Genomic DNA, 15,952 nt, shown 5'->3' on the forward strand with positions numbered 1-15,952 from the left:
GCCATTTATTCATATTTTTAATTTTGGTCTTTGTTCATTTATAGAAGTTTGCCAAAATATTTTCTTTAATTTTCTCCTGAAATTTTTTTCTCTCTTCTATAGCTGATCTATCATCCAGAGCAGTATGTTTTTTTTTCCAATAGGCATTAGGTTCTTTAATTGGTCTGGAAAGGAGTTTCCCCCATGTTCACAGAAAATGACTGAACCAAATTTGATATGGGGGCATGAGAGAGGCCCCCATAATGTGTTTCCCAATTGCAAATGGTTACCTTGTCTGTCCCTTGTTGATCTACATTCATTAGTCCAATGTCAGCCTTTGCCATACTTTATACGTACTCTAGAAAGGATGGGCATTCTGTTTGGATTTTTCTTAGAAAAACATTGTTTCTAGGAATGCCCTGTTTACAATCCCTTTTTAGGTGATCTTGTTTACCACAATTGAAGCACCTGACACTTTAATTTTTCTTCAGACCTCAGGAAATCACCACTCAGATCCAAGCATTATCATGGTTATGAGATTCAATATTGACTGTATCTTGGATCCATTCCTCAAAGGGTGCTTATCCTGCCTTTAATGGCCTAAATACTCGTTTGTGTTGTGAATTAGTATTTTCAAAAGTCAGAGACTCAATTGTTATTTGTCTAGCTTCTGAATTTGGTATCATTCTATTCATTGCTGAGGTCAATCTTTGTAAGAAATCAATGGTTTCATTTAGACCCTGTATAACTTTAATAAATGACTCAGTTTTCTTTACTTCTTAATTTCTGTCCCAAGCATTCAAAGCTGCTGTGTGGCATAATGCTAGGGTGTGGTCATCATATAAAGATTGACTTTCTACATTAGCATAATCTCCCTCTCCAAGAAGTTGATCTTGGGAGATTTTCATACATCTAGCCCTACTTCATTGTTCAATGGTCTTAGCCTCATCTTTCCACCAGGTCCTCCACTGTAATTGAGGAGCAGGCTCCAAGACTACTATAACCAAGTCACTCCAGTCTTGAGGGATAATTCTATTACAAGTTGACCATGAATTTAACATCTGCTTCACAAAAGGTGAATGCATGACATATGAGACTATCACCACCTTGAATCTGGCATGTGTCAGTGGCTTCAAAGCCACAGGCAAGTGGCTTTTTCATGAATTCATGCCCCAAGGTTGGATGCCAGATATAGTGTGAATTCTAATTGCTCTTAATAATAAAAACCCAGAGTCAAGTATCAAGAGTGAAAGCTGAAAGATCAGAGAAGCAAAGAAACTAGCCGCTAGAAATTTGTTACCTCTCCAACTTCTCAGACTGAAAAGGGGCTGAGTTCCTGTCTCTATCCTGCCTTATCACTTCCTCTCTCTGCTCAGCCATATCACTTTCTGTCTGTTATCTGCAGAGACCTCCAGACCTCTATGGTTAGTGAATAGCTAACTCCACCTTCTGATCTTCAGGCAAGCTTTATTTGTTAGAGAATGAACAAAATATCACAGGAAACTGTCAGACAAAACAGCAGTCTACATAATGGGAAAAACTTCACCAACCCAACATTTAACAGAGGGCTGACTTCCAAAATATACAAAAAAAAAAAACCTCAACAAACTGAACATCAACAAACTAAATAATCCAATTTAAAAGTGGGGTGTAGATCTAAACTGAATTCTCAACAGAGGAAACTCAAATGACCAAGAAACACCCAGAGAAATGTTCAACATCCTTAGCCACCAAGGAAATGCAAATCAAACAATCTGGAGATCCCATCTTACAGCTGTCAGGATGGCTAAAATAAAAAATAAAAGTGACAGCTCGGACCGCCGCTGAGGCCTGCCCTGCCGCAGTTGGGCTCGGGCTCTTTTGCCGAGCCACCATGTCGCAGAGCGGGGAGGAGAACCTGCAGGGTTCCTGGGTAGAATTGCACTTCAGCAATGGGAATGGGAGCAGTGTTCCAGCCTCCGTCTCTATTTATAATGGTGACATGGAAAAAATACTGCTGGATGCCCAGCATGAATCTGGACGAAGTAGCTCCAAGAGTTCTCACTGTGACAGCCCACCTCGCTCCCAGACACCACAAGATACCAACAGAGCTGAAATAGACACCCACAGCTTCGGAGAGAAAAACAGCACTCTGTCTGAGGAAGATTACATTGAGAGAAGAAGAGAAGTTGAAAGCATCTTGAAGAAAAACTCAGATTGGATATGGGATTGGTCAAGTCGGCCAGAAAATATCCCCCCCAAGGAGTTCCTTTTTAAACACCCGAAGCGCACAGCTACTCTCAGCATGAGAAACACAAGTGTTATGAAGAAGGGAGGCATTTTCTCAGCAGACTTTCTGAAGGTTTTTCTTCCATCTCTGTTGCTGTCTCACCTGCTGGCCATTGGATTGGGGATCTACATTGGAAGGCGTCTGACAACGTCCACTAGCACCTTTTGATGAAGAACTGGAGCTGACTTTTGTTCACACAGTGAGGATTCATGTCTGAGCTGTGACAGATAACTGAAGAACTAGCATGATCCTTGGGTGTCTGCACTACGTGTGTTTATTTGTTCTGTAAATGCAGTGTTCCTGATTTAGTTAGACAGAATAGACTAATATCATGACCTATAATTATACCTATGGGATCAATTAATGAGCATGTCAGACTGATACCTATTGTAGCATTTATTAGTAAATTTTCTTTGAATATTAGATATAAATAGTATAAATAATTTTAATATAGTAGCAATGGTGTATTTAAAAATGATCTATAATCATAATCCAGTTAAGACACTTTACACTTCAAAAGAATGAGTAAGTGATATTAAAATCATTAAAGGGTTTGTCCCAAAGGAATATTGTGGCCTTATAATCCTATTACATAGTAGAAAATACAAATGTAGTTAATTAAACAGGTGTGTCTGTAAAGACCTCTTACTATGTGAATTAAACAGCCAGGCAAAGCTAAAATTATCCACAAACCCCACTGTGCAGCCTCATTGTCTGCCATCACCGCCTTGGGTTGTCAGTTTTGTTGCTGGCACCTTCACCACTCTGCTGCATTTAATCCCATTGTTTGTAGTTAAATTTTGTGTGCTTTTAAAATCAGCTGTATTGTAAGCAAATCTGTCTTACTTTAAAAGACTGGAAATGAAAAGAAAATACATCTTTGCCAAATCCTTTGGAGATTACTGGATTTGCATATGGGTTAATCAGTATCCAGAGCTTCTGTTAATTCAGGCATATTGTCAGTCTTCCTCTTTTCCATAGCATGTTTTTGAAAGGCTGCCTCCTTGACATGCTGTATATATCCATATAAATAAAAACATGTACTTGTTTCATTGTCCCACACTTAACTCAGGTGAGTTCAATAAAAGTAACATTTTAACAGTCAAAAAAAAAAAAAAAAAAAAAAAGTGACAGCTCATGCTGGTAAGGATATGGAGCAAGGGGAACACATCCATATGCTGGTGGGAGTGTAAACTTGTACATCCACTTTAGAAATCAATATATCAGTTTCTCAGAAAATTGGGAATCATTATACCTCAAGATCCAGCTATAGGGTAGAGTAGCACAAACCCAAAGGACGCTCCATCCTATCACAAGGACACTTGCTTGACTATGTTCATAGCAGGATGCTCCATCCTATCACAAGGACACTTGCTTGACTATGTTCATAGCAGCTTTATTCATAATAGTCAGAAACTGGAAACAACTTAGATGTCTCTCAACCAAAGAATGGATAAAGAAAATGTGGAACATATACACAATGTATTACTCAGCTGTTAAAAAAAACAATGTCATCATGAAATTTGCAGGCAAATGGTTGTAACTTGAAAAAAATCATCCTGAATGAGGTAACTCAGACCCAGAAAGACAAACATGGTATGTATTCACTCATAAGTGCAAAGTAGCTGTAAAATAAAAGATAATCACACTATAGTCTACAGACCCAGAGAGGCTAGTAACAAGGAGGGTTTAAGGAGGAAAGCAAGGATCTCCCTTGGAAGAGAAAATAAAAGAGATTTTGTGAGTGGATTGGGGGCAGGTGGGGCTGAGAACAGGAGAGATCAACGTGGTGGAGGAGTAAATACTGGGAGAAACTACTGGAATCAGGTGGCACTTGGGGGGCAAGGTGGAAGCCTAGTGCAATGGAAACTCCATGGAATTTATGAGAGTAACCCTAGGAAAGACTCCTAGTAATGGGGGACACAGAGCCTGAACTGGCTGTCTTCTGTAACCAGACAAGAACTCAAGTGGAGGGATTCAACACCAGCCCAGCCACAGAACCTTCAAACTGCAGCTTGTCCTGCCTGCAGAGTGTTCTGGGACCAGAGCCCAGCAGAACCCTCAAGAAAGGGACCAAAGAGACTTCATACAGCAACTGATGGGAGCAGATGCAGAGTCCCACAGCCAAACATTAGGCAGAGCTCAGGAAGTCCTGCAGAGGAGGGGGAGGAAGGACCAGAGGAACCAGAGAGGTCAGGGACACCAAGAGAACACTGCCCACAAAATCAGCTGACTGGAGTTTATGGGAGCTTGCAGAAATCAGGGAGCCTCTCGGGTCTGACCTAGGCCATCTGCACATATGTCTGGCCGAGGAGCTTGGTGTTCGTAACAGTGGGAGCAGGGATGGTCATTGACTCTTTTGCCTACTTATGGGACCCTTTTCTTCATCTAGCCGCAATGTGACGGAATGTGCCTGGTCTTACTGTAGTGTGTTATGCCGTGCTTGCTCGGTCACCCTGGGAGGCTGAGACAGAGGGGGCATGGATGGTGGAGAGAGGGGAGGTGGCGGGAGGGGAGGGAGGGGAAACTAGAGTCAGGATGTAATATATGAGACAACAAAAATAATTTTAAAAAATAGAAGAAAAAACAAAAGAAAGGAATCCTATTGGAGTCAGCATTTGCTCTTAAGGTGGAATCTGCTGTGGCCTCAGGAACCCAATATCCTTAGGAAAAGAAGTAAGGAGTCCATTAGGAACACCACCCTCAATGGGGAGAGTTTGTTCCCCTGGATTCCTGATGGGAAGCTATCCTTGAACATAGTTACCAGGGAGAGGATCCCCTGTTATCAGGACCTCCACCAATGCCCTGGGAAGGAGGTCAGGCAATGCTGGGAGCAGCATTCCAGCCTACTTTACTAGAGGAACTCCTTAGAGACTATCAGATAACATTTAGGTTTTAGGCAGATAGAGTAATAGTTAGAATTTTATAACTGTTCTGATATATGCATCTTAATCAGATGCGACTATTTTCTGTTATTTTGTTTCTAATTTCATTTATACATTTCATTTTCAATTGTAAAATACAAAATATAATATTTATAGTAAGTATTTATTAATGAGATACTTGGAAAATTAGAATGAATTCTAATGTTCTGTTGACCTGGACTACAGTAAACTTACTTAGAAATAATCCAGCCTTTTTGAACACTGCTTGTAAGCTTTACACGTTATATCTAATTTAACTGCTTTTGTCCAGTTGTTGAGGGGTTCTCTAGTGTCCTCTGAATATTGAGGCTCCCCTTCCTCCTCGCTGATGAGAAGAGAAATTCTTAAGTAAAGAGCATGATGGATATTTTCCCACTTTTTTTTTTTTAACTTACGGGTTATTTCTAGGATTTTTCTACTCATTTGGGACCATATCTAAATTCCAAAGCCTCAGCAAGCAAACTGGATATTGAAGGTCTGTGGGACTGCATAGTAACACTCCCCTCGGGTACCACCTCTGCTAAAACAATATGGATTCTCCGGTGAGTTTCATTGTGGCATTTTGTCACATGCACATAAAGCACTTTACACACACACACACACACACACACACATCCTGATGCCTGAATTACCCTCTTTTATCCCTCTTAGCTTTACATGTATTTGTTCAAGAAACATAAGCATGTACAAAAAATGTTTTGCCTTCTCCTTCCCCATGTTCTCAACAAATGTGCTTTGTATTTATCATTAAAAAAGAGAAAGAAAGAAATAATACGCATCTTGGCTACTGGATGGAGCATGCACACAGGTCTCCACGGTCTCCCATGAAATGAGATAATATGTTCCGAGGGGGGCAGGAAAGCCAAGGCTCAGACCTCTCTGAATCACTGTAAAGTTATATTTATCAAGGAAGGATGCTACAACACATTACTGAAGGGTTTGTTGACTGGATTTACAACTGTTAAATAGTTAGACATATGGGTTACAGCCTCTGCTAGCAATCCTGTCCTGCACCACCACCTCCATCCCACCCCTGCCACAGAGGTTAGAGAACCTCTGGGATCTCTGATCTGGGATCAGAAGTAGGTTTATTCAGAAATGAATTCATAATGTTCTGAAACTCAAGAAAGGGATATTGGGGTGGTATATAGAAAACTGGGTCTAGGAAAAGATTTTCATGGTGAATGTGGACATAAGGAAGTCTTGCTCTTTTAGGACCCACTGATACATGTTCAATAAACTTGTTATTTCACTGATTTCATGTTTTCTTCTTTTCTAGGTCTTTTGAGGGCTCCCATGGGCCTTGGCTAAATTGAGTGGTAAGGAGGATGTGGGCCGATGATGGATCTAATTAGCTGGGGAGCTGAGTCTGAAGCCTTAGGACAGAGCCAGTCGAATCAGAGCAGGCAGAGCCATCTCTATATTTTGCAATTCTGCTATCTAGATCACCTACAAGACCCCAGGAGGACCTATCAGCTTCAGGAGGGCATAGCCTGCCTGTGTTCCACTCCTGTGCCAATGGTACATGACGGCTCATCCGAAGTAATCATTTTGTATTTGTTGAATAAGTTAACAAATATCATCTAACATGGTACATAAAATAAACACTCAATTAACTGTTGTTAGGAAATTATTTTTAAATGTTTAAATAGTTACTATATTAATAATACAAATATAAAAATGCATTGTAATTATCTAAATACAAATACACATAATAGACTATAAATAATAAATTTATTTATTTAAAAATTAAATGATTTAAAAGGCTTTATCACATGTAGTTAAACTAAATTTAGTCTTAGGAGTTTGACCACTGTTGTGGTTTGGATGAGGACTGTCCCCCATTGGCTCATGTGTTTGAACACGTGGTTCCTAGTTGGTGGCACTGTTTGGGGAGGTTATGGAACCTTTAGGAGGTACAGCTTTGCTGCAGAAATCATGTCACTGGGGACAAGCTTTGAGGCCTCATAGCCTCACCTCACTTCCTGTTCTGATGAAATTCATCTCTCTGCTTCCTGCTCCTGATCTCTAGCCATTATGAACTCTGTCTCTCTGCAACTGTGAGCCAAATTAACCCTTTCTACCTTAGATTGCTTTGGGTCATGGTGTTTTATCACAGCAAGTAACTAATAGCAATCTCTCACATTCAAAGGTGAGAATGGGGAGACTGTGCTAATGTCAAGCGAGTCTATCCTAATTCTCCTCTAACCCCGTGCATGCTTTTACCACACAGAATGTTTTCCACATTCCTTGCAGTATCTTTGATGTATCTTCCTTCCCTTGACACATTGGTCTTGTATTTGTAGAGGAATTTATCCACCAAGATAATAAAAGCTATGCTTCTTGGACAGGGCTGCCAAGTAAGATTGCATGAGGCTGATTCTATTTTAACATTCATTCCACGTTCTTGAGAAATTCCCTAGCCTGTCCTTTCAGTATGCTTGTTGGCAGCCCTTGTGCCTAATGTTAACAGTGCTGTCTGTTACCAAAGCATCCAAGAATGATTGCTGGGGTCTGATTGTGTCCCATTCCTGTGTTGGAACCTTCATTTATCAACGTGACTGGCAGTGATGGAAAGGAGACTTCATGGGAAGTGCTGGCTTCAGAAAGGCAGAATGAGCAAGTTCTCTCTCCTGTGAAACTAGAAATGACCTTGAGAGCTAATTGTCACCAAATCAAGTTTGACTTTCTCAGCTCTCTCTTGCCTCCTCCATTGTCATGGGACCCTTCCACTTCCCAGCAGCATGAGGGCCTCATTATATACAGCTTCCCAATGAGGAACTTCCCTGGCTCCTGATACTCTGTTACAGCCACATAAAACACAGTAAGACAACTGCACATTTGATCTCTTACCAGAATGCACTGATGTACCCTGTCTCTGAAGAAGACGGGCCATGGGCCAACCTGACACACTCATACACAAATGATAAGACATGGGCCAATGAGCAGAATTGAGAGTCCAGAAACAGCACCAAATATCTATGACTAATCAATAATACCAAGATAACAGAATGCAAAATAGTCTCCCCCACCAATGGATAGCCACATTTAAAAGAATGAAGTTGAACCTCTGATATCTTAGTTAAGGTTTTTATTGCTGTGAAGAGACACTGTGACCATGGCAACTCTTACAAAGAAAACATTAAATTGAAGTGGTTCACTTACAGTTTCAGAGGTTCAATCCATTATCATCATGGCAGGGAGCGTGGCAGCATGCAAGGAGATGTGGTGGTGGCTACATCTTGGCTTGTAGGCAACAGGAAGTTGACTGACAGTCACACTGAGGGAAGCTTGAGGAAAAGAGACCTCAAAGCCCACCCCCACAGTGACGAATTTCCTGCAACAAGGCCACACCTCCTAATAGTGGCCATTTTCTTTCAATCCACCCTATGTGGTTTATATTACATAATCAGATTAAGTCAAATAGACCAAAGATCTAAATCTGGTAGCTGAAACTATAAAACTTTTAGAAGAAAACAGGGGTTAAGTCTTTATGGCCTCCTATTTGATACTAGACTCTGAAATGGCTCAAAAGAATAATCAAAAAAAGAAAAGTCTATTGGAATTCACAAAAAATCAGAATGGAATCCAGGTGTGGTAGCACATGTCTCTAAACCTGGCACTTGGGAGACAGAGGCAATAGGATCTCTGTGAGTTTGAGACAAGCCTGCCCTACATCATGAGATCCAAGCCAGTGAAGGGTACTTAGTGAGATCCTGTCTCAAAAAAAAAAAAAAACAAGAACAACAACAACAATAAAGCAGGCATGGTGGTGCATGTCTTTAATGCCCGGCAGAGGAAGGCAGATCTCTGTGAGTTCGAGTCCAGCCTGGTCTACAGAGAGAATTCCAGGACATTCAGGGCTACAGAGAGAAACTTTGTCTTGAAAAACAAACAAACAAACCAAGATAATGCATGAAAAATATATTATTAAAAAAATAAACGACAACATAACACAATGAGAGAAAATATTTGCAAACCATGTATCTGGAAGAGATTTGTAACAAGGACGTGCATTATTTTTTTTTTTAATCTTAACAGCTCAACATCAAAAAGAAACAAATTCAAAGGTGGGTAAAAACCTTGACGCACATTTCTCCAAAGATGTTTTAATGGGTCAGCAGACACATGGGAGGGTGCAGAGCATCGCCTGGCGTGGTGGAGGTGAAAATCAAGACCCAGTAAGATCCCTCCTCAGGATGTGGATCTGCAGAGGGATGGAACTAGACAATGTCATACCAAGAGAACAACCCAGACCCAGAAGGACAAACATCACATGTTCTCTTTATTTGGGGCCTCCAAGCTCCAAATCTTCAGATGTGAGAACATATTCTGGAGTAATGCAGACACCAGGAAAGCAAAAATGGATGTTGCTGGGGTAGGTGAGTGAGGGAGCAATACAGCGAGGAAGAGCAGGGTACAGGTGATCTGATCCTGATGGGGCACTGGGAGGAATGGGGAGAGGAGAGGGAGACAAACACAGAGGGAGGAGGAGGAGGGGAACAACAGTAAGGATATCTGGAAAAGTAATAAGGAATCATAGGCTTAATTGTCCACCTAAAAATAACTACAATGCAGATAAGTCAGTATATAAATATACATGTACAATTGAAATGCAATTTTCCCATCTAGACTGACAATGTTCCTTCCAAGAGCCAAAGACCATCCAATAAAAACAGTTGTAGGATATTTCTACACTGTGTAAAGATATATTGCTGTGATTGGTGTAGTAAAAAGATGAAAGGCCAATAGATAGGCAAGAGTTATAGGCAGGACTTCTGGACAGAGAGGACTCTGGGAAGAAAGGTGGAGTCACCAGCCAGATGCAGAGGAAGCAGGATGTGCAGGAGGAGAAATAACAGCCACAAGCCATGAGGCATGATGTAGATGAATAGAAATTGGTTAATTTAAGTGATAAGAACTAGTTAGAAACAAACCTAAGCTATAGGCTCAACTCTCATAATTGTCTCTGGGTCATTATTTACAGGCTAGCAATCCAAAGGGTCCAACAAGAGAGCTTGCTACAAAAGAACTCAATATCAGGCATGAGAATCCTCCTTTTGAGTTGTTGGTCACAGTTGTCCAAGAGATTCCCAAAACACACAACCAATTGTTATTGACCTTGATTACCTCCCAGAGACAGAAGAGACATCCCTATTGTTGAAGACACCACACACTTCAGACATAGGTCCCAGAGGTCCCTGAACTGGAAGCAGCCTGAAGGCCTCCTCCCTGAGGACCAGCTTTCTGGTACCAGAAGGCACATGCAGGCCAGAAGTCAATGTTGGATGGTCTTCCTCAATTGCTCCCCACTTTATTTATTTTTCTATATATTTATCTATCTGTCTGTCTATTTATTTAGACAAGGTCTCTTTGTGAGACTGGAGTTCGCTGGATTTGAAACTGAGTTTGATGAGACTGGCTGGTTAGCAGGCTCAGGGATCCTGTCTCTCTGCTTCCCCAGTGCTAGGATTACAGATGTACCACCACGACTGGCTTTTGTGGGGGTGTAGGGAACTGAATTCAGATCTCCATGACTAGCAGAAAATCACTTTGATGAACAATCACTCTAGCCACTGACTTTGGGTTTTAACTCTAGTGTGAAAGCCCTACACATTCATCTGAAAGCCTGTGAACTTGGAGTTTTCTTCTTTCCCAGGCTTACATGCAGGAAGATCATCTTTTAAGTTGCTGGGCAGTGGCAGCAAGCCATGGATCCCAGTCAGTCCTATGTTCACTTAGGGTAACAACAGATGCCCGTGGCATACTGTGTAGCTGAGTTATGAAACTATATATAGTACAAAATTCACTTTCAACTTACAAATTCTCACCTTATGATGGACTTATTGAGACATAGCCGAACTAAATCTGAGAAGTATATGTGTACAATACTGGAATATAAATGAACTATAATATTTCAGTGCCTCATGCATCACTTGAAATGTGAGTGAACCTCAAAAACATGTTAAGTGAAAGAAACTGGATTTAAGATATCACCTGATGTGGGATTCTACGTATACAGTCCATCAAGAATAGATAAACCCATGAAAGCACAGGCAGGGTGGGGTAGGGACCAGCTCCTGAGTAGGTACAGGTTTCCTTTAGAAGTGATGGCAGTGTTTTAGAACTAAGTGAACATATCAGGTTCTTGTTCTACAAAGGGTGAGTACTAAAATGCCACTCAATTCTATGCTTTAAATGGTTCCTTTTATTCTGTGTAATTTTTACCTCTTGCCTTGGGTTCTCCAAGGCAATCCAGGCTTTAACTTCACAGTTTCATGCAATGGCCTCTCTTGGCCTCCATTCATGGACACCCCTGGCACATGCCCAGCCTCAGTGGCTTTATTCTATAACTCCTTTTTTTCTATCCTTAACTCTAAATCCAGAACCATGTGGCTGAAGCTGCCAAGTTCTGCTGCTTACTAGAACTGGAACATGGCCCCCTTGTTCAATTACATCTTCACCAGCTTTCAGTCCTTCACTGCCTTACCTTGGCTGTCCCGAAACTTGCTCTGTAGACTAAGCTGACCTCAAATTGAAGAGACCTGCCAGTCTCTGCTTTCACAGTGCTGGGATTAAAGATGTACCCCACCACACAGGGCTCTAAGCTTTTCTTTAGTTCCTTTTCATATGTTGAAACTTAGGTTGGTGGGATCTTGCCCTGAGGTCACCACTCCCTTTATTCCATTTCTTAATCTGTTTATCTCTGTAGATGTAACCAATTGTCTTATTAAATAAGAAACACAGAACCAATGCAAGGAAGAAAGCCAAGAGGTCAGAGCTAAGAGCTAAAACCTTACCCTTCCTCCTTAGGTGGTCCTAACTCTCCAAACCAGAGCTACTTCCTGTGTGTCTATCTTTTTATAGTGTTTCTGTTCTGCCTTCTCATTGGTTGTAAACCCAACCACATGACCGCCTCGTCACGGCCTGTCTGTATAGACCTCCAGGTTTTCTATGATTGGTATTGAGATTAAAGGCATGTGTATCCAATACTGGCTGTATCCCTGAACACACAGAGACTTACCTAGCTCTGCCTACCAAGTGCTGGGATTACAAGCATACACCACCACTGCCCTGTTTTCCTATGGCTTGCTAACAGCTCTGACCCCTGGGCAACTTTATTTATTAATATACAAATAACATTTGAATACAAATAAAATATCACCATATCTCCTTGAACATAGATAGGATTTATTTAGCTCCATTCCACTTCCTGTTGCTCTTTTTCTCCTCAAAATTTATAGTTTGTAATTTACCCTGCTCAGCTTGCTCCTTTTCATTACAAATCTTCATTGAAGTTAAAACTAAAAACCACATGACAGAGTCTATGCTATGCTGTTTTGAGATTTCTTTGTGGGATATCTACGGAAGAGAGCTGCTAACAGGGAGTGGAAACAGCCCAAGAGAAAGAAGTGTATTTCAGTCAACAAAACTGAATGGAGTTCGAGACCTAAAGAGCATTTCTATATCAGACATGAAGATACAGAGTTTGGAGTTTGCCCAGCTGGTTTTTGGTCTTGTTTTTGTCCAGTATTTCCTTTCTATGCTCCCTTCCCTGTGTTTTAGAAGGTTAATGTATATATGTTAGAAGTATGTGATCTGCTTTTTTATTTTAATTTTATAGGGGATTATAGTTAAAAGACTGCATGAGTCTCAGAAGAGACTTTGGATGTTGAAACAAGTTTGGGACTGTTATAGACTATGGAGACTTTTGAAGTTGGACTGAATGCAGTTTTGCATTATGATATGGCTACAAGCCTTTGAGGGCCAGAAAGCAGAATGTGGTGGTTTGAATGAAAATGGCCCCCAAAGGGAGTGGCACTATTAGAAGGTGTGGCCTTGGAGTAGGAAGTGTGTCACTGTGGGGATAGACTTTGAGATCTCTTTTCTCAAGCTTTACTCACTGTGACAGTCAGTCAACTTCTTTCTGCCTTCTGGTCAAGCTGTAGCCAGCACCAAATCTGCCTGCACACAGCCAAGCTCCTCATCATGATGATAATGGACTGAACCTCAATTAAATTGTTTCTTTGGAAGAGTTGCCAAGGTCATGATGACTCTTCACAGCAATAAAAACCCAAACTAAGACACCTCTATAAAATAAAACAACAGAAACAGTGACAATATGCACTAGATTCTTACTCACCCCCAAGTATTAGGCTTTGGGCTTAAGCCCAGCATGTGGAGACATAGCCTACCATCTCACAAATTTTCAGCAGAGTCCTTAACATCTAGCCTATGTCTGTGTGTACAGGCAGGCTGTCCTTGTCTTGCCGTTACTGTGACTTAGGAAAACATCACATATCTGTCTCTGCTCTCACCTCTCCAACCTCCTGTTAAAGGTCTTCATATGCAGCACCTGCCTGGGCTATGGAGTTTGCAGAATCCCATGTAAGATGAAAGTGTGTGACTCTGTTAAAGGTTGATAATTGCTCTGTTTTTGTGCCTGTGCCATACTGTTTTTATTACGACAGCTCTGTAATTTATCTTGAGATCTGGAATAGCCATCCCTCCACATAGTTCTTTTTGCTCAGGATTGCTTTGACTATCTGCTGTCTTTTATGGTGCTCTATTAATTTTAGGGGTTTTTGTTCTATTTTCTATTTTATAAATAATGTTGTAGGGGGATTTTGATTAGGATTGTATCGAATCTGTACATTGTTTTTGATAGAATGCTCATTATCATAATACTGATTCTACCAATCCATAAGGGTGGAAGTTCTTTCCATTTTCTGGTGCCTTTCTCAATCTCCTTCTTCAAACAGTCGACGTTTTTTAATCACAGAGCTCTTTTGCTTCTTTAGTTAGGCTTAGCCTATTTTACTTTTGGAGATTGGGAGTGTGTCCATGATCTCTTTCTCAGAATGTTTGTTGTTGGTGTGTAGAAAAGCTACTGATTTTCATAAATTGGTTTAGAAGACCTAAACATGAGTACACATAATTACAGCTGTATGATCTTTAACAAAGATGCCAAAAAATATATACTGGGGGGAAAAAAGGAGGATCTTCAACAAATGGCGCTGAGAAAACTGATTGTCCACATGCAGAAGAATGAAATTATAGCTGTGTCTATCACCCTGCACAAAATGACTCCAAATGGATCAAAGACCTAAACCAGAAACACTGAAACTGCTGGAAGAAAACATAGGTAGTGCCCTGCATGACATATGTGTCATAGGTGGGAAATGACTTTCTGAGTAGGAACCTTTTTGCCCAGGAATTAAGGCCAACAATTAAGAAGTAGGACATCATAAAACTGAAAACTTCGGGCTGGACAGATGGCTCAGAGGTTAAGAGCACTGACTGCTCTTCCAGAGGTCCTGAGTTCAATTCCCAGCATCCACATGGTGGCTTACAACCATCTATAATGAGATCTGGTGCCCTCTTCTGGCCTGCAGTCATACATGCTGTATACACAATAAATAAATAAATCTTAAAAAAAACTGAAAACTTCTGTACTACCAAGGAAACAATTAAGTAAAGAGGAAGCCACATGGTGGGAGAAAATCTTTGCCATATATACATATATAGATGATTAGCCTCTTAGTTCAGGTTTCTATTGCTGTGCAGAGACACCATGACCACAGTAAATCTTATAAAAGAAAATATTTAATGGAGGTGGCAGTTTACAGTTCAGAAGTTCAGTATCATCATGGCAAGGAGCACGCTGCTTGGTGGCATGCAGGCAGACATGGTGCTGGAGCTAAAACTGCTACATCTTGCAGGCAACAGGAAGTGGACTTGAAAGACCCCAGCATACTAGCCTAGCCTAACGCCATTTCGAGTAAGGTCTGAAAAGCACGGGGTGTCTACGGCCGGCCACCTGGCCCCAGAAAAGGGTACTAAAGGTCAGAAAAACAACTTGGAGCCAGACAGCAGGCGTGTCAAGCTCGGGGAAAAACCAGGAGCTGTCCTGAGTTTGAACCTGGCCTCATTTGAATCGTCCAATCAGAACCCTGTAAACCATGCTCCTCATGCTCCTGCTGCCAGACCCTATAAAAACCCTCCACTTCAGCCCGTGGGCGCGCCAGTCTCTTGAGCCTCTTGAGGGACTGTGTTGCCCCGGGTACCCGTGTTCCTGAATAAAGCCTCTTGCTGTTTGCATCTGACTTGTGGTCTCGGTGTGATCTCTGGGCGAGGGTCTCTCCAGAGGGAAGACTGCCTTCGGGGGTCTTTCATTTGGGGGCTCGTCCGGGATTTGAGACCTGAATCGGTCTGGAGTCAGTGGGGCTGAAGGAGCTGACGAGCTCGGACTTCGCCACTGCGACCCTGGAAGACGTTCCACGGGTATCTGAAGTCCCCTCTGGGGCACGGTCTGAAGTCCCCTCTGGGGCACGGTCTGAAGTCCCCTCTGGGGCACGGGAAGTCCCCTCTGGGGCACGGTCTGAAGTCCCCTCTGGGGCACGGTTTTTCGGGGCCACCCCCGAATCAGAAGAATACGTGGTGTTGGTAGGGGACGGAGAACTCAAACACTCCGTGTCCCCATCTGAGTTTTTGCTTTCAGTCTGGAACCGAAGCTGCGCAGCGCGTGTTAGTCTCATTTGTGTTTGTCTGTCATTCTGTATTTTCTGTTTAACCGTTCCCCTCCACCAGCGTGTTGTTTCCTCTCCCCGCGTTCCGCCGCTCCGGCGGCGGCGGCGGGCGCCGGTGTGCCCCTCGCCTCCTCCCGTCCCTGCGGCCGCGCTGCGGCCGCGGGGGTCCGGGGCGGCACTAGGGGGGGGGGGCCTCTCCTCCTCGCTCCCCGCTCTCCCCAGCCGTCCGCGTCTCCCGCGCGGGCGGAGGG

The 15,952-nt window shown here is 42.2% G+C and overlaps 1 protein-coding gene across 1 annotated transcript; it reads left to right on the top strand.

Moving 5' to 3' along the window:
• The first annotated feature begins 1,800 nt into the window (after nt 1–1,800).
• LOC102919348 (BCL2/adenovirus E1B 19 kDa protein-interacting protein 3) lies at nt 1,801–3,349 on the top strand. Its single transcript, XM_006995014.4, has one exon. The coding sequence runs from the start codon at nt 1,853–1,855 to the stop codon at nt 2,414–2,416; it is 564 nt and encodes a 187-aa protein (XP_006995076.1). The 5' UTR covers nt 1,801–1,852; the 3' UTR covers nt 2,417–3,349.
• The last annotated feature ends 12,603 nt before the right edge of the window (nt 3,350–15,952 follow it).

The sequence above is a fragment of the Peromyscus maniculatus genome, chromosome 11, assembly GCF_049852395.1.
Source record: "Peromyscus maniculatus bairdii isolate BWxNUB_F1_BW_parent chromosome 11, HU_Pman_BW_mat_3.1, whole genome shotgun sequence".
NCBI lineage: Eukaryota > Metazoa > Chordata > Mammalia > Rodentia > Cricetidae > Peromyscus > Peromyscus maniculatus.